General features: G+C 38.8%; 1 protein-coding gene across 3 annotated transcripts in view; it reads right to left on the bottom strand.

Annotated features, from left to right (window-relative positions):
- LRCH1 (leucine rich repeats and calponin homology domain containing 1) overlaps positions 1-23,475 on the bottom strand; it is a 169,822-nt gene that overhangs the window by 35,652 nt on the left and 110,695 nt on the right. For all 3 annotated transcript variants that reach the window (XM_032496143.1, XM_032496141.1, XM_032496142.1), the window contains exons 5-14: positions 21,735-21,871; positions 20,823-20,950; positions 19,612-19,675; positions 16,590-16,692; positions 14,394-14,521; positions 10,335-10,402; positions 8,623-8,709; positions 4,284-4,373; positions 4,129-4,165; positions 273-326 (exon numbers count right to left, since the gene is read on the bottom strand). In XM_032496143.1, coding sequence (XP_032352034.1) covers positions 273-326; positions 4,129-4,165; positions 4,284-4,373; positions 8,623-8,709; positions 10,335-10,402; positions 14,394-14,521; positions 16,590-16,692; positions 19,612-19,675; positions 20,823-20,950; positions 21,735-21,871 — 896 coding nt within the window. The remainder of the gene's footprint in view (positions 1-272; positions 327-4,128; positions 4,166-4,283; positions 4,374-8,622; positions 8,710-10,334; positions 10,403-14,393; positions 14,522-16,589; positions 16,693-19,611; positions 19,676-20,822; positions 20,951-21,734; positions 21,872-23,475) is intronic.

The raw sequence follows: 23,475 nt of genomic DNA, 5'->3' as shown, positions 1-23,475 counted from the left end.
TTCTAAATGTTGCCTAGTTGAGCTATTTTCACTTCATTTTCTATAAAAGTGTTCTCATATTTGGTTTTCAAAATATATCTTATAAAATGAATCTTTAATTATGGATAAGAGCCAGATCAGGCTATGAGAGCTAATGAGAGATTCCCTCAGAGAATCCGCAATACAATTAACTCATTAATCATGACAGTCTCAGATTATAGATTTCTGTAAAAGATATTCCAATTCAGGCTTCACAAAATAGCTCAGCTTTCATTAATCACCAGGAAACTTACCTCATTGGGAGAATACTCGCTCCCATTATTCTGTAATGTTAGATCATTTTGCACCTTAAAGAAGAAAAAATGCATGGTATGTTTCATCAGACTATAAAATTATTGAACGAGTCTTTTTAACTTCCATCATGTCCCTGGCACACAGGGACACAATGAATCATATGCTGAATTAATTAGTAGCTAAGTAGGTCATACTTACGTTTTCTAAAAACATGCAGCTATATTCACAGACAAATACATCTAAAGCATCACACAAACTAAGAAAAAAGAATTTCCCAGAGCAAAGAGCTCAGCCCAAAGTACCTGTGAACATCAGCTTTCCTTGCTAGGTTACCAAGCAACCCAGGTTCCCACCTGCTGGGAGCATAAGGATTTTTAGAAATGGTCCAAGGCAGTAGTTCCCAAATACACAGAATTTCAGTGGGAGCTTATTAATAAATACACATGCTTGGACCTAGGAAAATCTTATGCTGTCAGCTCAACATCATTTTCTTTGGCCATCAGTGGGGAAACTCAATAGCTTATTTTACCCAGATCTGCCTTCTTTATAATCAAGAATTCCATGGATCCACCCAAATAAAAAATTTGGTAATAGCTAATATAAACATCTTCATGTACATCACCAAATTAGTATAAATTTAAGATGCCTATTCCTACTGTTGAGGAGTGCTATTAAAAACATTATCAACTTCGACAAATCCAAGGGAAAAACATATTTTTGGAATAAAATGTCACTAATTTCCCTACCCAATTAAATGCCTTAACTTTTAACAAGTAACTTGTCAGTTTGATTACCTCTATAAGAAACTCCTTCGTCTAATTTTTCCTGTTGTCCCTCCAACACCTCCCCCCGTTGGATATGATTTATGTATGGGAGTATAACCCACAATTCTTCCAAATGGATGCCAGTGCCTTCCAAACCTGATGTGGACAGTCATCTAAAGTGTGTTTAAAGTCAGATAATGTGATGTGCTGACAGTTACAAACCATTTCATAATATTGGCCTCATCTGTTTAACTGGACACCACCCCATCCCTCAGTGTTTCTGCCCGGTTCACACTCTCTGCTGATTTGGCCACAGCGGTGCTGCCTTGTTCAGCACGGCCTCCGGGACCCATCCAAATCCAAACCACCCCACAAATCTAGGTTTATTTCCCTTTCCTTAAACTCTTGTCCCTTCCCCCATCCCACAGAACACCTAAAACACTCAGGACTAAGGACCATCTTTTATTCTTCTCTAAATTTCCTCAATATCTAAGTCTTCTTTCCTCCATAATTTTTTAAATGCCTTAAAAGTGAGGGCAACTTCATCTCCTTCCTATCCCAGTCCCCGGCACCATAAACGAGGCTGAATCCAGCACAAGGACTCTGGCTATTCAATTCTGGCTAAATGATCTAATAAGGCTATGCTAAAGTTACTACTTTCTTCCTGAATGAGATGGAAGAGAGAATATAAAAATAACTATATATGAGATTCCCACTTAAGTTCTGCATAATCATTAGCACTGGCTTGCTAATCCACTACTTTCTCTTCTTTTTCTCCTTGTGACTTCCTCTTTCCACCAGAGCCAGCATCTCCCCTCCCTTTTTAAAGTCATAAAGACATATCTGTCATGGACAGAGAACTGCCCAAAGAAGGAAGCAATGAGTAAGAATTTCTTAAACCAAATATGACTCCTCATTCAACCGAAAGGGAAAAAAAAAACATATAAACATTGTAAATCAGAGATGGAATGGAGATCATTTTTCTAGAGGTTTGGTGTCTTCCTGACACTCCTGAAAGCACACAGGAGGGCATCTATTTTACTGGAGTCAAAATTGGTTCTGCAGCAGGATATTAACATGATCTCAAAGTACCTCTTCACTGACTGCTTACTAGTTGCAAGAGGAAAATGAAGCAACACTCAGACAGTGGAGAAATCAGGTTATACCTTGACTGGGTGACCAAAGGAACATCACCAATGAGGCACAAATGTACAGTCTGCCCCCAAATGTCCTGAGAAGGACACAGCATCACTTGTGCAGTATCCCAAACAAGAACGCAGAGCCTCACTCTAATCATGAGGAAATATGAGGGACTTTGTTCCACAAAATAAGAGGCAGTTCATTAAAAAAAAAAAAAAAGAGGGGCACTATATTTTTTGAAATTTTAAAGTCAAAAAAAAAATCAAAGAAAAATTATGGAGATGTTCCAGGGTAAAGAAAACTGTAAGTACCTGACAACGATTGCCTCTAGACTGGCTCCTACACTGAAGGAGAAAAAGTGCTATGAAAAACATCATTATATCAACCTAGATATCTGGAATATGGATGGCAGATCAGATGAAAATATTTTATCAATATAATTTATGAAGTTGATAACTGAAATGGGGTTATATAAGGTGAAAATCTCATTTCTTAGGAAAGGTACATTGAAATATTTAGGGTAAAGGACTATGATGTACAAAACTTATCCTCCAATTTTCAGAAAAATAACTGTGTGTGTGTGCATGTGCTTGTGTGTGTGTGTGTGTGTGTGTGGTGGTAAAGAAGAGACAGAGAACAAATGACACTGTGAACGTGGTAAAACATCAGTCACAGGTAAACCTGGGTAAAAGGTTATAATTTTTTGTAACCTTTTGTAGAATCTTGTAATTATTTTCAACCTTTTTTAACTTTAAAATTATTTTCAAATAAGAAGCTGGAAAAAAAAAAGTGAGTCTGCACAGAATCAAAAGCAGCATGTCTCAGAAGGAGAGCTGATGACATGGGCCCTGGGCAGCGTTCAAATAAGAGGCTTCCCGATGTCCCGCTGTGGGGTCATTCAGCGATGCCTCCCTCCCCTCGGGGAAGAGGTAGTGCAGTGATTCTAAGAACCATACCAACAACCACCACAGAGCAGAGTAACAGTAACAGCCGACAGTTAGGTGCCTGGGTTTGGAGACTGATCCCAATTTATAGACAATAAAGGTAAAGTTAAAGAGGCAGCCCACAGGAGCCCACAGTGAGCAAGTCTTTGAGATGGGGCTGAAGCTTAACACAATTCCTCAGCACTGCACTCAACTATGAAACCACACTCCCTGAGAACACAGGTTTTTCAACTACAGTTCTTTTTTTTTCTTATTTAACACAGAGACTTAGGTGGTTAAGAGTGCAATTGCTCTACTACAGTACGTGTTCAGACACCTCAGGGGATGTAAATTGGTTTGTATGGAAATTAGCCATCCTAAACCGACTCAGTAAGAAGAGATAAAACAGGTTGTAACCAATGTTTCGCTTCATCTCGCTGCAACTGTTTTTTGAGGGACCTTCCAGGCTTATCTCCAGTTTTACATCAAAACTGCTTTTTCTACAGCCACCAAATTTCACCCTATGTAGCTACCTAACCTACCCTTCCTCTGCCCCCAAATATCCCCACTAGTTTCTCTTTGTTAGAGTCTCTTAATCCTTAGGCATTTCCCAAGTTCTTGTCTTCCGAGTTTTGCGAGTTTGTGTTCATCTGGTCAGTTCACAGGCTTCTTCTGTGACTGTAAAACCTGCCTCAGCTGGTCTTACCTCCAGATTCTGGCAGAGAAGTTTCCCTGTGGGTCTTAGTCGCCACTGTCTGACTTAAAGCTGCCTGACATAAACAATTTAGAGAATTTAATGGAAACAGCCAACTCTCATCTTTAATCAGAGGTGAAGTATAACAGATAAATAGAAAAATTAAAGGAGCTAAAAGTATAAAACATTTGAAAAGTAGATCTTGAACAAATCTGAATATTGATCTCAACTGATGAATGTTCCACCCCATGAGAAATCTTGACAGAATATAGCGGCCACTATTTTGTGGCAGAATATTGCACCAGAGCTCTGGGTGATCCAAGAGCAGCCTTACCTCACATACCGGGGATGTCTCCAACTGTATTTGACCACTGTAGGAATTAGAGGGGAAAAAAAGCTATAAAGTGGAATTTAAAGCAAAAATACTTCAATGTAAAAATAGAAACTATGTTATAAAAAAAGAAAATACGTTGTAAAAGGTCAACATACTTTAGTGCAGGGTCTTGTAATTCCAAGTCTTCTGTGGATTCCATAGGGTAAAACTTTACAACACTTCTCTCTGTAATATCTGTGCTTAATCTGAAGAGTAGCGGGAAAAAAGTGTTAGCAAATTTACAAAACTTCTATGAAATTGTACTGCCTTTAGCCATTTTTAGTTTTAAAATTTAATATATTAAAAAGTTATGTTTATCATTAGGATTAAGTAATGAAAAGTTTATGGTAGAAATTTCAAATTTTCCCACTATGTGCCAAATTTAATATAATAATTTTAATACAATTTTCCATCTGCTTTGGTATCAAAATTCAACTGATTTGAAATATAATAGTGAGTTCTGATAAAGTCATAATATTCATAGGTAGCATACACTAAATTTTATTCTAGAACTTTGTTAGTTTACAGAAGTACAGTTGTTCTATACTACACATGTACTATATTATGGTGTATGTACAAAGGGCATTTGTTTTAATAAGACGATATCTTTGATAGACACTAATAATCCCAGTTAAAAAACTAAAAATTCATTCATAAGAAATTTATTTCTGAAATTATCTTGCAGATAGTTTCTGAATTTCTGTAATTTTAAGAGTTGAGCTTCTTTTTAAGATCTATAGAACCAGGAATTTCTGTAAGTCAAATTAAAGTTACAAAGCTATTTTAAAAGGCAGGAATAAGTTCGTATTACTCATGCCTATTGAAAATGCTATCAAACCAAAAATCAGAAATCCTTAAGAGAAGAAACTGACATAAAGGCAAAACAGGATAGCAATATTCAACTGAATTTTTTGATGTTGAGGTTGTATAAAAGGTAAAGCTCTAAAACTGAATCCTATAATCAGTGGCTTAGCTAAAATAAACAAAGAAATCTGGATCCATGAAATATGAGATAAAGAAAAACCCCAAAGTGTATATAAAATTTTTATTACTATTATTCAAGCTAGAAATAAGGGTGACCTCTTGAAGTGCCTTCTCTTTATTCAAAGCAAAAACAGGACTCTCTTTATTCCCATTACACTGGCACACAGACACATTATCATCGAGTTAGAACTGACATAATACGACAGCTACTTCAGGATGAACAACAAAGATTTGGAGCAGCCAAAGTAGTGGATTGTTTGAGGGAGGAAATCAAATCTATATAAAGTTTTACAACATAATATAATCTTAAAATAGCAATCCATAAAGATGCAAATCAACTATCACTTGGAAGGTTACTCAAGGCTGCTTTCTTCCACACTCATGTCGACTGGCTCAACATCATTGGCAACTCATTGCCGCAGACCTCTCCAAGCTGGAGCAGAATCTCCAGATCCTCAGTTCACCCCACTTCTCATGAAAGATGACACAACTGAGGCCCAGAGTGGGGAGCCACACCCTCCAGGTCACCCCCATCTTACACTGGGTTCCAGTCCCACATTCCCTCACCAGTACTATGTCCACCAAACCAGGCTGTTCTTTTTCACTTCAGAGACTCACATATTAATCTTGAATTTGTAAGAAAAATGTATTAGAAAAGGGATAGAAAATGTAAAAAGGTAGAAATATTAAAACAATATTAAGTTTAAGCCCAAGTGGGCCTCCTCTGAACATCACGTCTTCAAGACTCTGTCCTGGATTCACGTTCCCTTCCTGCTCATGTGCTTGCCCTTAGGAACCTCATCCCCGCATCCAGCTTCTGTTACTGCAACACCTGATTAAAGTACCTTTAAATCAAAGTCTTGATGTCCCAGACCTAAACATCTAACAGTTGAATGGACACTGCCACATTGCCACTGGAACTCTATTCAGCAGGCCCTAAACAGACCCCAACATCCTCCTCCTCAAACCGGCTGTGCCTCCTGGTTCCCCATCTCAGAGGGAGATACGAGGGACTGGGGTCTAAAACACGTTGGACTGTTCCCTTCCATCCTCACCACCCACTTCAAACAATCACCAAAAACTACTTAAGTACCTACCACTGTCTAGGTACAATATTTAAAAGGATAAAGAAAAACAGTAATTTAGAAATACCCACAGAAGAAATGCATCTTAATATATTTCTAGTTTTAATTTTTCTAAGCTTCTTATACAATTGGGGCCTAATTCTATTTATATAATGGGGATCAAACTTTATGCATTTTAAAATACGTTTTAATGTTAAAATTATATAATGAGCAATCTAAAATACATTGGAAACTTTAAAAAACATTACACTGGCCACATATTCCATCTTATTAAGGACCAAAAATAAATTTAAGTATCTCCAAATTGTTAAGTCATTTCCTTTTTTCCAAATATTTGCTATTAAAACCACCTCCCCCCTTAAGAAACATTTTTAGAATTCATTCAAAAGGTTTATAAATAGTTTCAGACTATGGCTTTCCACTACAAAGACGCCTTCTGAAAGGGTTTTGCCAATATACTTTCCCAACAGCAGGTTATATATTATTTCAGATCCTCACAACCCTAAAAAATAAGCACTTGTAGACCATTTTAAGATGAGAAAACTGTAGTGCAGAGAAGTTTCAGAACTTACCCAGATTAACTGGCGTTAGAGCTAGCTTTGCAAATGACTCTAGTTGATTCAGGGTATATTGTTCACCAGCCATGCTGAACAACCACCCTATTCCTCATAATTTCACACACACACACACACATATACACACACACTCTCTCTCTCTCCCTCTCTCCTCCCAGTTTCCTACCCTCTCACCAACTGCCCTGGTTTAGGATGTGAAACTCAGCTCTTTAAGGAACATACCTTGATTAGGTGCTTACTAATAAGTCAGGCCCTGAGCCAAACATTAGGGAGAATTAACAACATGAATAATCATATTTTTAAATCATTATTACCTCCCCCTGCATGTAAAATAAAGTTTCAGCTCCTCAACACAGCATTCAAAGTCATGCCTGCCATCAATTCAAATGGCCCCTCTGATAAATCTCAGTCCTGGCTGCACAACAGACCCACTGGCAGACCTTTTAAAAAATAAAAATGGCCAGACCCCCCAGCCCCACAGGTAATGTCAGGGTGTCTGTGTTTTGAACGTTCCATAAATAATACTGAAGCACGGCCAGTGTGGAGATCATCTTTTCTGCCTGAGATTTTCCAAGCTTGCTCCATTCTTTTTGACCTCCATGTCTTTGCAGAAGCTTTTAATTCCATCCCAAATTTGCTTTCTCCTTGAAAATGTCAGCTATGAAAGACCCTGGTAAAATACCTCAACCTGCAGGAAGGCCAGCCGAGCCATCTCCCCTTTTCCGTCTGGGGCCAGGCATTCATTCTGGTTCATCACTTTTTGCTTCACTTTAAGCACGTAAATCAATTACACTTAGAAATCACTATCACCATTCAAGGCAACTCCTATTACAATAGTTTAAGTTCTTAGAAGGAAGAGCTGTGTCTACTTCATCCTTATATTCCCCAAGGTGCACGCTGTAGATCTCCCCATGCTGTAAGCACTCAACTAATGTCTGCAGAATTGAAATGCTTTTCAAATCAATCGCCAAAGATTTACAGCCATACTCACCCTGATCTGTCACTACACTTTCAGAGCCAGACAACGGTGGTGGTGTACTCTCACTGGTACTCTGGGACTCACTAATCACCCTTTCCATACATCCCAGAATGTGCTGCGATTTCCATGTGCACCACATTACAAGACCACATCATCTTCAGGTTTAAAGTCTCAGGACCTCTGAATGATTTGCTAGGGATAAATTTGGATCTATTTCTCTATCAATATAGTAGTTATTACCGGATACCAGGTACACTGCCTTACTGAAAAATATTTCGTCCAGGGGAATTCCATTATCCTCAGCTAAGAAACCAAAAAACATGTCTCCTGCATATAGTGTCTATTAGTGATAAAGGCTAATTCAATTAAAATGATCTTCTAACCCATATCTTTAGAAATACAGTATTCAGTTAACATATATTTGGCACCATCAGAAGTAAACATGGTAGCACTTGATAAACTAATTCTTTCCTTTTTGGAAAATCTCTTATATTTCTATATACCAGAGGTTTAAACTTTAAGCAATGTAAATATGCACTTTTACTGTATTTCTGTTATCTAAGAAGTATACCAAAAATTGCCCTATGAATTTCATGAAGAGTAAATGAATTTCATGAAGAGATGGAAAATGGGGGAATTGATCTCAATCCCTCCAAAAGTTTGACTCTTTTACTTATGGATCTTGGGAAAATAGACAGTTAAAGCGATTTTTCATTGTTAGTGGTGAGCCCACACTGTGAGTATAAATATTTTAAAAATTGAGATAATGCACTCAATAAATTAGCGTGTATTATTTACACAAGAAACCTGGGCCAAGGCAAAACACACCTACCTGTTGGGATCCTGCAGCAAATCTACCGCTTCTCTCAGCTGTTCAATCATTGCTATATTCACGTCCTGGTCTTTGGATGAACTTAGTCTGCAGCGTGAAACCAAGCACAAGATTGAAAATGGTCACTCGAACATGAATAGAACCTGGGTTCTTATAAAAATCTGTCTAACATTATAAAAACAATGGACAAATTCAACCCTTCAAAGAGGACATATCACTGTTCCATGGGGTGGGCTGCCAGAGTGTAGCAGAAAGAGCTACAGGGTGGGGAAAGCCAGCTTGGCAACAAAGCAGCACAAATCACACAAAGTCTCAATGCCCAGGGGCCTCCTTATGCTCTTTTGTAAAATCAGAGCAACGGACAAGCAGGGTGGTTCTCATCCTCTGCTTTCCTGAGCCCTCAGGGGATCCACAGGGGTGCTCAGAGAGGGCAGGTCTGCACTACTTCTGACCTTCCAACTCCAGTTCAACCAGAGTGGCTCAGTTTTGGTGCTTTCATACAATATAAGACTTCAGCGTGGGATGCTGGTTCTCAGCTCATGCTCCTTAAGCAGCAAAATCATGTATGGTGCTTAAAAAAGAAATGCCAGGCCTGATACTCTCAAGTAAGTCTTCCTGGGGTTTGGGCATTTTATTAAGCTCTTCAGATGATACTGGTTTACAGGCAGGGTTGAGAACAATAGATAAAAAGACTGAGAATGGGTTTCCAAAGCTTTACAGCTTAAAAACTCTTTCCCTATAAAAATCCTTTTCCCTATAATTCTGTGATTCTATAATCAAGGTAGTCCTCCTTGACGTCACAGAAATGTATCCAACAAAGTGCTGGTTACACTGGACAGTGATTTGAAAGGAACTCTGCAATGGTTTTAAAGGACAAGAGAGATTTGAGCACAGTTACTGCTTTCCACTACATAAGCCAATGTCTTTCTGTAAGTGGAGAAATTTTTAAGAATGTAGTAACCCCTCAATAAGGGAAAAACCCTGACAAGGTATGATGACAGGTTCAGCCCTAATGCTGGATCATGGAAAACAAAATCCTGGGAATCAAAAACCTACCATATGCCACACGGTCCAAACTCAAACCCCCGGACATGGTTTATTGTCTGATAGATCACTCATGCCCTCCTCCGTACAGCTGGCCAAGAAGATCTTCACATGCAGTAGAGAAGGGATATCCATCTGGTATGAGAGGCCATGGGTTCAATCTCAGCCCTCTCTAACCCTGGGGCAGGTAATCAATCTCTCTGTGCCTCAGTTTTGTCACTGGTGAAATGGGTGATAATAACAGAACTTATAGGATTGTTGTAAAGATCAAGTGAGTTACTCCTTGTGAAGTGATCAGGACAGTGCCTGACATGATTATTTAATACATGTTAGCTATCACCACTATTAGGCTTAAGACCAAGACATTAGAGGTATATGCTTTTCTCAGATCTTGAACCTGATTTCCTAAATTACATTCTATCCACAACCTCAAATCCAATAAAACTCAAGGCCAAGGAAGAGGTACAACCTTGCACTGTATGGCCCCAAAACTATGACAATAAGCATCCAGACAGAGGAAAACTCGCAACTTCTGATCAGCATCGCTGGGTAAGAATGCAAGCTTGCTCAAAGAAAAGCGGCCCAAAATGCTATCTTGACAGGGCTACCGTTCTGCTAGGAACACGAGGTCTACAGGGTGTGGTGCTCCACCAGCCCTGGGTACTCACATTCCCTCGGGATGCCAGTGCGCGTCCTCTTCTATCCGTAACAGTTCTTCACAGGTCTCTGCCCTTTCCTGTGGACAGAACACATGCATCTTCTGAGAACCACTGGCTGTCAACAGTCAACAGTCTAAACCTGCCCCCACCCAGGTTCACGGCAGCACTATTCACCACAGCCAAGACGTGGAAACACCCCAAGTGTCCATCGATGGATGAATGAATAAGCAAAATGTGGTGTATACATATAGTGAGATATCATTTAGCCTCAAAAAGGAAGGAAATTCTGACACATGTTACAACATCGATGAGGACATTATGCTAAATGAAGTAAGTCACAAAAAGACAAATACGGTCTGATTCCACTTACATGAGGTCCCTAGAATAATCCAATCCATAAAGACAGAATGTAGAAAAGGAGTTGCCAGAGGAACGGGGAGAGGCGTTTGGGAAGTGACTGTTTAACAAGTAAAGAGTTCCCGTTTTACAAGATGAAAGGACTGCTGGAGATGGACGGCGGTGATGGTTACACAACAATGTCAGTGTCTTTACCATTGAATTGCACACTTAAAAAATGGCTAAGACGGTAAGTTTTATGTTATATGTATTTTGCCACAATTAAAAATGAAACAGAATATAAAAAAGAAAATAAAAAGAAACCCTGGCTCAGAACCACAATACCTGTTCACTTAGAGTCAGAAAAGAGTCAGAAATGCAAAGCTTCACTTGATTCTTTTTGCCCTATTAGCACCTCCTGAGGTTGACAGATTCTTCCCCTGGGCTTGTCAGTCACATGAGAATGTGCATTCTACTGTTTGTGAGAGGAGGGGTGTGTGTGCTGTTAGGAAAAAAGGAAGTATAAAATACTTAACAGCAGAAAACGCCTCAAATTGCATCCAACAGTTCTCATGTGTACAACATCCAGATTTCCCTGAAATGCTCCCCCGTCTTATCCCAAAGAAGCACTGCGGGGGAGTATTTAGAAAGGTGCGTTCCATTGTTGGAACTTCCATGCACTTCTTTCCACTTTGATCTCTGACACAGAGAAATGCTGCTTTAAATCAGCTGACAGCTAGAACGGAAGCCATCCCCGAATCGGGGTACATTCCCCTAGTGAGGAAGGAACAGACAAAAGGGCTGTTTTCTATGTCCAAGTTCTGACACGTCGTTAACTGACTCAGGCCCAGACGATTCTCCAGATGTGTCACAGGGGATGAGTCTTCTGGGGGGTGTCTGGCTGCACCATCTCAGCCTCTGGCTTGAAAACCACTCAGACTTTTTCTATACTGATCATGCTTTTAGTGCATAATAAAATCAACATAAAAATCACTGTGCCACTATCCAAATGATAGTGAATTTCATCAGCAAAAGTACACTACTAGAAATAACCAAGAAAACATGTTCTTATCTCTCCCTGTTGGGTTTCAACTGTAGGAACCATGAGTAGTTCCTTCTAATTTTCAGTTCCATAAAAAAAGTAGCCAATAGTATAAAACATCTGTTTTTTTCAGGATCCAAAATACGGGCATACTGGGTTTCTTTTGGTAAGTTAGATAGTTCTAGAGTTGATATACATTATTCATGGATTCCGTATTTATGAATTCGCTTACTCACCAAAATGTATTTGTAACCCCAAGATCAGTATGCATGGTGCTTTTGCAGACATGTGCAGAGCTTGGTAAAAAAAAAATGGGAGTCCCCAACCCCACCATGCACATTCCCAGCTGAGGCTGAACAAGGTGACGCTCTTGCCTTTCTGTTTCAGCTCTCATACTGTAAAAACGTGGTCTATTCAGGGTCTATTTACTACCACATTTTCACACTTTTGTGCTTTTTGTTGGTGGTTTTGCTATTTAAAATGCCCCCAAGCATTGTGTTGAAATGCTGTCTGGTGTTCCTAAGCACGAGAAGGCTGTGGTGTGCCTTACAGAGAAAACACCTGTGTTAGGGAATCTTCTTTCAGGCATGAGTTACAGAGCTGTTGGCCCCAAGTTAAATGTTAACAGACCAACGATACATATTAAATAAGGTGTCTTGAAACAGAAGTACACATAAACCCAGGTTATGTATTGATCACCTGGCCAAAATCTGTGACCAGAGGATCTCAGGAACATAACCCTGTATTTCCCTGGGAGCAACGGTGCAGGACTGGACAAGTCAGTGATCCGGGAGACTACAGAAGTGCCAATGAATGAGGCTCAACCATAGTTACAAAGCATAAGATGCTAGTTCAGTGAAGGAGAGGAAACAAGATTATATAAAACACAGACCTCTTGATTGTTGAGGGACTGGGTAGCTCCGCATACTGGCTGGCCGTCAAACATACTTTAAACGTGATGCAAGTCAAGGCTAAAATTTAGGGCCTGATTTTCCATATATGACTTTTCTTTGTAGATTTAGGTTTTATTTTATTAGTGTTCTTCTCCACTTGCCAACAGAAGCCTCTTGCAGGAGGGGGCATTCAGGAAACGTTTGCTGACTAGGTTTCTACACCTTTCTTTGCCCACAGGACCCATTCTGTAAAGCAGCCATTTCCATGGCGTTCTTTGCTCCCTGAAATCTCTAAATCTACAGTAATTTGCTTTTCTGAAACAATATGCTTTATTTTACTAATTGCTTTCATTGTTTTTCTTAAGGGCCTACATCTTTACTTTAGACTCTCAAATTAAACTCTTCCTAAAAGAAAGACAAAAAGCCCAATTTCCCATGTTTTTGTGACAGACTCATCTCAGAGTTGATGGACAGGCATCAAATCTAGGAGGGCCTTGTGAGAACCACTGGGTAGAGAGTCATAGGATTAGATCTTTACTGCAGGAAAATGCCTGGCAGCAGAATGTAAAGTGTGTGTGTGTGTGTGCGCACAATGTTCAACATGCCAGGTTGGGATGCTCTACACGGAGTGGGAGGGTCTCCTGCCATCACCCAAATGAGCAATGATAAGGCTCCACTGAAGCAGTCAACGGAGGTGGAGGCCAGAAGGAAGGCAGTGAGTATGAGATATTTCAAAACAAGATTTGATGGATTAATGGACTAGATATAATGAATAAAGAGTTAAGGCTTTCTGTATTCTATCCTTCTATATGCTTCTTCTAATCATTTTAGTTAGTTTTCTACCAATATATCTCCTATGCCAGGCTCACTATTTTTATCTTGGGGGTATAAAGACCTCTTGAGCACACCAAGGTCTCATCCACTGTGCAATTCAGCTATTTCTCTCCCAGTCCCCTGGATGCCCAGGGATGCTAGTCTAGACAGAGCCCAGCCATCCTAACACCATCCTCAGGAAATAAGGAGCAGCTCCGAGAGACCCCATGCCTGATTTTAACACAGTAACTCAGATTCCATCGTCTCTCACAAGCCACAATGAATCTGAATTTTACCAAAAACAGTACCTGTGATTCTTGGGTGCCACGACCTTGAGGACTGACAGGCACATACCAAGGCACCTAATCATGTCACAAAGTGGAACCTTAACTACCAGTTTCACCAAGGACTGGCTTTTCTCTCTTGTTTTTGCCGCTACTATGACAAAGGTTCACCTGACAATTCAGTGACTTCATCCAACCTTTCAACACCTCAGTGCCACTATGTCAGTTCGGGAATCAGTGTCCTCAGACTGACCTTTCCAAAAAGAGAAGATACTCATTTCCACATTTTAAAAGTCTCCATTTTTCTCCTTCTACTATGGATATACTCCCAAGAAAAGCATTCGCCTAGAATACGTTGAAGAGTTTGTGAAACCTTGTCTATTTTAGCTTTTACTGGACAGTCGTGGCAATTCTGGTAAGTTTGCTAACTGATGCGATACAGTGACTACTGGACAGCTGAGTAATTTCTGAATATAAAAGAAAAATCGCACACATACATAGACAAATGGAGAGGTACGGATGGACAAGCTCCTAATGTCAGAAAATAAACACATGAGCTTCAAGAAGATGTTAAAAAGGCCTGAGGAAGGTGGCAGTAAGCTGACGTTTATCTAAGGTGATGGATTGGCAACCTTAAACTTAAATTCTAAGGCACCAAACAGAAGTAAATAAATTAAAAATTAGTGGATCTTCAACTTGCCTTAACATAGTTTATAAATTCTGAATGGAGAACGTCTGTTCCGTGGGAAAATTGGTCTCTTTCTTCTCCTGGGTTGTCACTGTCACTCACAAGGGAAGATGCCGGTTGAAATTCCTGATGAAATTCCCCTATTAGAAAAATTTATAGAAAGGGCAGAAAGCATGATTTCATGAACAGATGAGCACAACATAGATGACTCTTAAACACATCATCTAATTATTTCAATCTTCTCTGTTACCATTGATGGAGGTATATGTATGACCTAAGTTTTCCCTTCCTTACAGGATGTGAGGAAAAGGTGAAAAGAGGGGGAAAAAGAAGAAAATAAAAAGAAATGGGAAGCCCCAAACAGAATGAATATAAAAGTCAAGGCCTCCTTATGGCTCACTTCCTTATGAAAGAAATGTAATTTCTTTTTTTTTTTAAGAAACAGAGAAAAGAAAGCATAAAAGAAAGCTTTTTGGTTTTTGTGCTCTCAATAACGTGTGACAAGGAAGTATTTCAAATTCAAAATTCAACAAATATTTACTGAGCAACTGCTAAGTGGCAGGTATGATGCTAAACATTTCAGGGATTTAAAAATCAGCCAAACCCAATTCTTATCATTAAGTAGTGAACAATTTCAAGGACGAGTGTGGGAAAAGACTAAAGTAAGGACCCAAAATCATAACAACAAAAGAAGTGACTATGATGAGGGCCCCATGGAGGGAAAGCAGCCTCACAGCACATTCAACTAGAGTGAGTTCTAGCTGGTACAGGAGAGGCAAGAGGGGCAAAAGCAGATCTCTTCTCTCTGATCTGGAGACTAAAAATATCGGGTAGGGCCACCCCACCTTCAGGACTCCTAGCCAGCAGAATACCTTCGTCTAGAACAGAGGGGAGAAAACTCACTGGTAACAAATTATATAATTCTTTTATTTTAAAAATATGCCTAAAACATTGCCTCCTATACTGTATAATGTTACAGATCAAATTAATCTTATCTAAACTGATTATCTAAATTAATAAAGTGGCAGTCATATTTCTGCATAAAGTCTACAGTTATATTTTTGGACAATGTATGGTTCCAGTCAACATCTCGGAACAACATTAATGCTAAACTTAAAAACTTGAACATAAGAAGTGAAAGCAAACACTAGAGTTCAAGTTGGCTCTCCCATCACCAGTGAGAGCACAGTCAAACCATTAAGGAGATAATGTGTATAATGTAGTTCTATACTATCCATATATCATCAGTCTCTGCCACAAATCAGTAAACACACATTTTACAATTTATTTAAAAGTCACTGAATTAACAGGAGCAGTCAAAATACTGCCATAATGTAATCAAATGAGTGCTTCTCACCAAGATCTGAAATATATTACTAGGATTTTGAGGGTACGCAAGACACTGAGTGCTTGGGGATCCTTTGGTGATTATCAAAGAACCAGAGAATCTTAGAGCAATACAAGCCATGAGAAATCACCTCATCTAATCATTTCATTTTCACGTGAGAGAATTAAGGTCAACTGACTTGTCCAGAGTCAAGTAGATTCCTGGACACACATCCCAACTACATTTCCCACCTTTGCATGTAGTTAGATGTGATCTGGTGACCTTCCATGCCTGGCCCATAAAAACCTCCCTGGAGCAAACCTCCATGCTCTTCCCCCTATGACTTGAAGCAGACAGACTTGGAAATCTTGTATTAAAGACGGCGGAGTCACCAGATGAAAGGAGCTTGGGTCCTTGAATCAACATGTAGAGGAGAGGTGCCTGGCAATCGCTAACTTCCATTTGGACTTACTTTGGATTATATGAATAAGCCAATGAAATCTGGGGATGTTATGCATTACAATAGCTAGAGTTGTCCTAAATAGTATACCTACATATCAATATTTTCTTTCTAATAATGGGTATAAAGAATCTTAAATATATCTTCAGAATGAGAACAGCTCTACTATTACTAGTTTCAGGATCACTGGCAAGTTACTTAAATTCTCTGAGACTTGGTTGCCTCATGTATAGAATGGAGGTGATGCCCATCTGAGTTTTGAACTTCAAATGAGATCACCTGCACAGATTAGCACAGTGCCTGGTGCATAGGAAATACTCCATAAACATTAATTATAATTGTTGCCATATTTCTGCATATTTTAAAAGTGGCATTTGACACTTAAAAACGAGCCCTTCCTCCCCATCCTTCATTCTCAGACCTTTCACTGGGCTGAGGTGATGACAGGAGTCCTCCTTGATCTGTTCTTCTTCCATGATATTTGACATTGGCACATTGAGGCTAACGGTGTCTTCATCAGAAGGCTGAAAAGAGACAGGGCGCTGCATCACTCAAGGGAAAAGTGTTATCAGTGCAGAGTAAGAGAATGCTGTGTGATTAAAAAGACATACCGTGATTCTCACAAACATAATGTTGAGTAAAAGACACCAAAGGACAATTCCACTTATAAAATTCAAAAAGGGGCGAAACTAATCTATGGTGTTTGAAGTCAGGATAGTGGCTGCTCTTGAGGGGGGGGCGGTGCACAAGGGGGGGCTTTCTGGGTTGCTGGTCAAATTCTGTTTCTCTAACTGTGAGCTGGCTATGTGGGTGTATTCACTTTGCCAAAGTCCACTGAGCTAACATTCATGTACTTCTTTGTACATATGTTTTGATTTGAAATTTTTTCAGGTACCTGATGATATTTTGTTACCTAAGAGCTATAGTCAGGGGCACTGAGAAGGACTGTGTGACACCTGACAGAACAAAGAAATAACTATAAATACACTATCACATCAGCCCTGCGTCTAATCAATCGTTTTAACAGTAATGGTGCTTGGAGGTCCGACGACAACACTCATTTACCAAAACTACCTTAAGGTTTCACGTGGCCAGTCACAAAAAAGCAGGCAGTCCACCTCTGGGACAACATCTCCTTTATTTACAGGGCATCTTCTGTGCAACACGAAGCTTCAGTTATTTCCCTGTTTGAGGCTGAGGAAGCTGCTTTAAATATATCAAAGGGCTGAACAACTGTAGTGCTTAACAGGAACAGGAGTTCTGCGCAATTTTCAGCATAATGCTTCGATTGTAATCAGTTAGTTCTCCCGGGGGGGGGTCTTGTTTCCTTGCACTAACTGATGAAGTTTCTTCAGATATTCTGTCATAAATGAAATACGAAGCCTCATGTATTTCTCTATGTCTCCGCTTTAGTGTTGCTGTTTTGAGAAAAGCTTTTCAAATCACAGGGATCAGGAATCTCCACAGAGCACGTTTCAGGTGACTGTGGTTTGTTCCTAAAGGCTGTGACTTTCAGAGAAAGGCGTTCCTTTACTTTTGGACACGTGTACAAATTGTTCAGAAACTGGCAGAAAACATATGTGCGTTGCATTCACGACACAGCTATTCAGGGTGCCCTGTATTTCTTTTTGCTTGTTTATCTTGCAAAAAATACGTTTTAAACGTCTGAGTGACAAATGCTAAATCAATCAGATAAGGGAAACAGCCAAAGAAATGGAATGAGGTGTGACTTTTGAGTACCACATTGAGATGTAAATAGGGAGCAAGATTAACTGATCACACATGAAAACGTATTTGCCAAATAAAGTAAAATAGAAAGCTACATAGGATACTTCGGAACCCTTATCTTTGTAAAAAACAAATCTTTTGGAGGTGTTCTCAGGTCATTACCTGAGCTACAATGTGAGACAAAAAAAAGAAAAAAGGGCCAAGGGGAAAATGTGTACACTTTTTGTGGTCCTTCCTCCTACCCTCCTCCCATCTTAAAAATTTAGCAAAATTCCAAGATATGCGTCTAGTTATAAAGGGAGACAATAAATCCTTGCTTGGCCTCCTTTAGGGAAGCTATTAGCATCCTACTTATGCTAAGTGAGAACAAAAGGATAATGAAGTTCTTTGTGTAATGTTTTATTAATGAACTTAATTATCCTTAGAAGACAGATAAAGGATAAAGCAGAGTCTGTTTTAATTTAATAGAAAATAAGCTTGGGTGCATAATTTCTGAAACAATGGGATATTTCAGGGGACTTACGAGTTTTAATAAAGCTAAGGGAGTTGAATTAAACACAACTTATAAAAGCAATGTGTTGAGTATTTTCTCCCTCAGGGAACCACAGTAAACTATTCATGTGGCTTCATGAGGGTAATTTTATTTTACTGATACTGGCCTTCTTTCTCTGCTTACTAACTCTTCTTCTTTTTGAAACAGTCTGTATTAGATTTTTTTAAGAAAGATTTTAAGGTATCTTAGTTTTTTAAATATATTGCTTTACGAAGTATTTTGTTGGAAAATAAATTCAAATATCTTAGCTACATTAAACCTCAAAGGCCTGAAAAGAACAGGGAAAAAAGCATTTTCCTGGACTTACATACATGCATAAAAAATGTGAATTCTTTAGATGGGGTAACTGAACTATTAACTACATCGTCAAAGAGTGTTATAATGTTTCAAAACTCAATAACCACAAAACTCAATAAGTTCCCTCAAAAAGGGAAGACCTTATGATACGTCCATCCCCTACCTCGGCTACCCCTCCTAGCTTCGCTGGACAAGAAGCCCCATTTAACGGTATATTAGTGAAAGATGTTGGAGAACCTAACAGACAGACCATAAATAAGATAACAAATGTTCTAAGCGAGCTATTTATAACCACTTTAGGAAGCGCTAGTGTGGGAGGCCTCTTAGCTCACAAATAACCAAACTTCTATCCAGTTATCTGAAAAAGACACAATCTAAAAGTTTTAGGAAAACAAAAAATGCTATAAAAATTATGGCTACTCAAAAATGCATTTCCTGTGGATGAACTGCTAAAATGCAGTATACATTTGATTCCTTAACATTTATGCACACATAGAACAATTTTTCCTAAATAACTGTCACTTTAAAAAAACGTATTAATAAAAATGCCTCCGGGGTATTTGCACACCATTTAGTCATTTCATAATATTTATTAAGCATTCAAGAATATTGTAGATAATGAGAGGGGTGTGGTAGGAGGAGAAGGAGGCAGGGACTCTATTTTTGAGACATTTACAAAGTATTAAAGATGCAGAAAAGCTAACAACAGCTAATGTTTATATAACACCGCGAGGATTTCAAATAAGTTAATTATTGCACGTTCTCATGAGGATGCATTAATGCCCTTTATCAGAGAGGAGTTCAGTAAATGCAGGCAGATATATCCAGAGGCACAGAAGGAAAAAAATCTGATCACTAACTTTACCTCTGTGGCAGATAATCGCTTATCTCCGTTATCACTTCCAACGCCCGAATCAGAATCCTTCTTGCTGGGATAGATGCCATTGATATTGAATTCATTTAGAAAAAATTAAAATCACAAAGTTCACAACAAGGTACATCAACTTACATTCAAATAATGACTTTACTATACAAGTTCTTATTATTACCAAAAGGCAACAAAGCAGCCCAGTATGAGAGGATGCTAAGACAGAAACTTGTACTATCCAAATAGAGTACCAGATAAATTCTTTGTGTTCAGGATTTCATGGAATTACACTCTGAGTGGTCTGTTCTTTTGAAACAATTAACAGTTTTCTTATTTTACTGATTCTAGCATATAAAAAAGCAAAAACTACCAATTGCTTTTACCTCACGTTAAGAAATGTCATAACTTTCAATAATTCTGTAGACTTTTATCCAGTGACTAAATAAATTTGATATCATGTTTAAAAAGATAAAATAACAAATACATATTTTGAGCAGTATATGAAGGTACCATTAGGATAGGCTGAGACTTTAAGTCACTATATTTACTTTTTCAGTAAAAAGTTCAGGAAAGATTTCTGCAGTGAACACGTCTCAAAAACAACATGCATTTCTACAAGTGTGTTCAGTGTGAGAATTTTGCTTTCTGAAAATTGAAGGCCCAATTGCCTTGAAATGATGCCACAAAATGGCCAAGGACATGTGAAACGATTCCAAAGCTTCCATCCTAAACAGGAAATGGCAAAACCATGCACGGTGTGTTTTTAAAAGACAATTTAAAAAATAAAGATGCAGTTTTTCTTAACAATGTTATGAAGACACATTAAAATTAATTTAAAAAGGCATGTCTGAACTTGATATGGTTGTTTAACTGATAAGTAAAAAATACCTATATTTATATGATAGGTCTTATTTATAAGGAGATATACAGACAGATGTGCATATACATGTGTGTACGTGCGCACACACGCTCCTAGCACTCAGGAAGGACTGACTATTGAACAGGAGGAGGTGGATGAGATTTGAAAGATGCCAGAATGTTACCAACAGCATCAATTTTCTTTTTCTTATTCCGAAAGTTGCTGAAATGCTGATTTATAAATCTGCATTGGTTGAATGAAACAAGAGGATTTTTGGAAATAGTTACCAGGAGTGTCTTTGCCTAAGCTAATTCTAAACAGGCTTTTAGCCAAAGGTGGTCACACTCACCCGTCCTCCACGTGCTGGTGTAAATGTGGTCTCTCCATGGTGTGGAGATAAAGGGAGTCGGCTGTCTTAATCTGACATGCTTGGATGCTCAGATACTTGAATATGTGTACTTTGCCCTTTGTACAAATCTAGGGAGAAATTAATAATAAATATTTCTTTTTTTAATGTCAAAACAAAATGTAAACACTAGACATCTCATTCTGTATGTTTTTAATTTTGCATTTCCACTTTAAGTACCATGTCAAAATGACCACCAAATTTGACCTCTCCAAAACAGGTGAGATTTTAGGCAATTATTTCCTCCAAATGCAACTCAAATAGAAAAACATGCTCAAGAAATTTCCAGTTTTTCTTGCACCCAACTGCAAAATTCTAGAAGACATAGGTTTAAGTATAAATCGTGCAAAAAGTATAGACATCAGATAACTGACCTGTTCCAATTCTGAAAGCAGATATATGTCATTTTGTTCTCACAAGTTTAACATTTGAGCTTGAATCTTGTCTCTAAATAACTGACAATCATATTTAAAAATATTTAAACTCCATTTTCTGGCTAACTTTTAAGAAGTCTATTACTCTTTTTGCAAGCTATACGCTCCATGGAAAAGCTTCAAATGCACGTACAAATGATCAACATAATAACTGAATAACTGAAATAATCAAACATCATAATTCTAGGGTTGCCGGGACCAGAATAGTGAGGCAAATGCTGGTAAAGGGATTTGATGTCGCAAAGGACAACCTACTGTATCATTCAAGGTTTCATTTTTTTAAGAGGCTGGGACTGCTTATGATCATGTCTCATATACTAATTGATTCAGCAAAATAACAAAACCTGTTCTGCTGAGAGTTGCCTAGGCGCTATCGGTGGCGCATCCCCTGGGGTACAGCTTTGCCGTGAGACCCCCTCACCTGTGCTGGAGGAGACTGCAAAGGGTTATTCTCAAGCAGTAATACTTGCAGCTGCTTCATCTCTCTAAAACAAATGGGAATCACGAGCACTTTATTGCAGGAAAAGTCAAACTTTACCAAGGGAAGATCTACTAGTTCTAAAAGAACAGGGGAAAAAAAAGAAAGAAAGAAAGAAAAAAACTCAGAAAGCAACAAGATTAAATGGCTAAACATTCAAAAATTAATTTTCTGCTTATCAAGAAATATATCATTTAGCATAACTAAAAGCAAGTTGGTCATAAGAATGTATGTTATGTGTATATAAAATTTTACCAAAGGGGGTGAGAAAAGCTTTCATTGGGGGCCCAACAATTTTAAATTGTTGTTAGTTCTATTAAGAGCTGGAAACACTTGACGTTTACAATATCTATTGTTTGAAAAGGGTTTTTTTCCCCAGCAAAACAACCACAGAAGCCACACCACACAAGACATGCCTATGTTTTAACTTCAAACTGTATTCAAACAGCTCGCTAGTATGAATAATATGCTAAGTACAACATATTCTCATGTATTCAATGTATGTGGGCTGCATAATCTCAGAACTCGTCACAAGAAACATTCATGATTGTTTAACTCTACTTTAAAAAGTTAAGTGCAATCTAATTCGGAATTTTGCAACAGACCCTATAATCCTGATTTGATAAGGCTTTATTCTACCGCTTTAAAAAAGCCTTCTGCAGCTTCACAAACAAGACAGAACATTATATTTAGCTTAAAATCCCCACCCAGTGGCATAGTAAACACTCAGTAATTTCAAGCATTCCAACCGACATTGGCAGCTGCAAGAAACAAAGTCAAATACATTCCATAGAGCAAAGAGGCTGAGCAATGCCAGACGTGTACAGTGACACGGGGCAAACCACTAAGATCTCCTTGTCAAAGGCCACGGGGGTTCATTTCAGAACGGGCCTCACCATGTTTGTTATGAAACCTAGTAGGGGGTGATATACCGATACACTGTGCTTTCAAATACCCAAGGAGTTCCCAAGTAGATGAAGGGCAGGCACTATATAAAGAAGAAAAAAACTGAAGGCAGTGGCTTGGAGAAAGAATTAATACTATTCCTCCACTCCCCCCTCTGTCCTCTGCCGAGTTTTCCCATTACTCAGCAAGACTACAAGTTCCACCAACAAAGGTTCACTTAGCAACCAGTCTCTCTTCTCTGAGTTCAACTTGCTCTAGGTGTGGAAGGGACTTTCCCTCTCTCATACCTAGTAATTACTCTGTATTAAAGAAAAGAGTCATGAGACTGAAATGCTAGAACAGAGGCACAAGAGCACCAACTCAGCAGCCCCCAAACTCAGGTCTGTGACAGGCAGGGGGCTGTGTAAGAGAAACTCAGGATGTGGATTTTTAAATCGCCCTGAGTAACTCTCTGCTCAAACCCAGCTCTCCCACCAATAGCAGGATCTACGATTTGCCTCAGACCCCACTCGTCCTGGTTGCCTGGACGAAGCGCTTTGAGAGCAGTTAGAGGTGGAGGAGAGAAGGAGGGGACCCGGAGAACCAAGGTCAAAGGAAAAGGAAAAGTGAGATCTCTTTCCACTTCAGAGTTTGTGTCTAAAAGAGGGCTGAGAAATAGGGGGATTATACATAAAATGACTATCTCCTTACTGTAAATTTTAGTAACATTAATCCGTCTCTCAGATGGTTTACTGACTAAACTTTACTCACTAAAGTTAGGTTGGCAAATCAGTGGTCA

Source organism: Camelus ferus, chromosome 14, assembly GCF_009834535.1.
Source record: "Camelus ferus isolate YT-003-E chromosome 14, BCGSAC_Cfer_1.0, whole genome shotgun sequence".
Lineage (NCBI taxonomy): Eukaryota > Metazoa > Chordata > Mammalia > Artiodactyla > Camelidae > Camelus > Camelus ferus.
The sequence above is the reverse complement of the archived record's forward strand: the minus strand, read 5'-3'. Positions and strand labels throughout refer to the sequence as shown.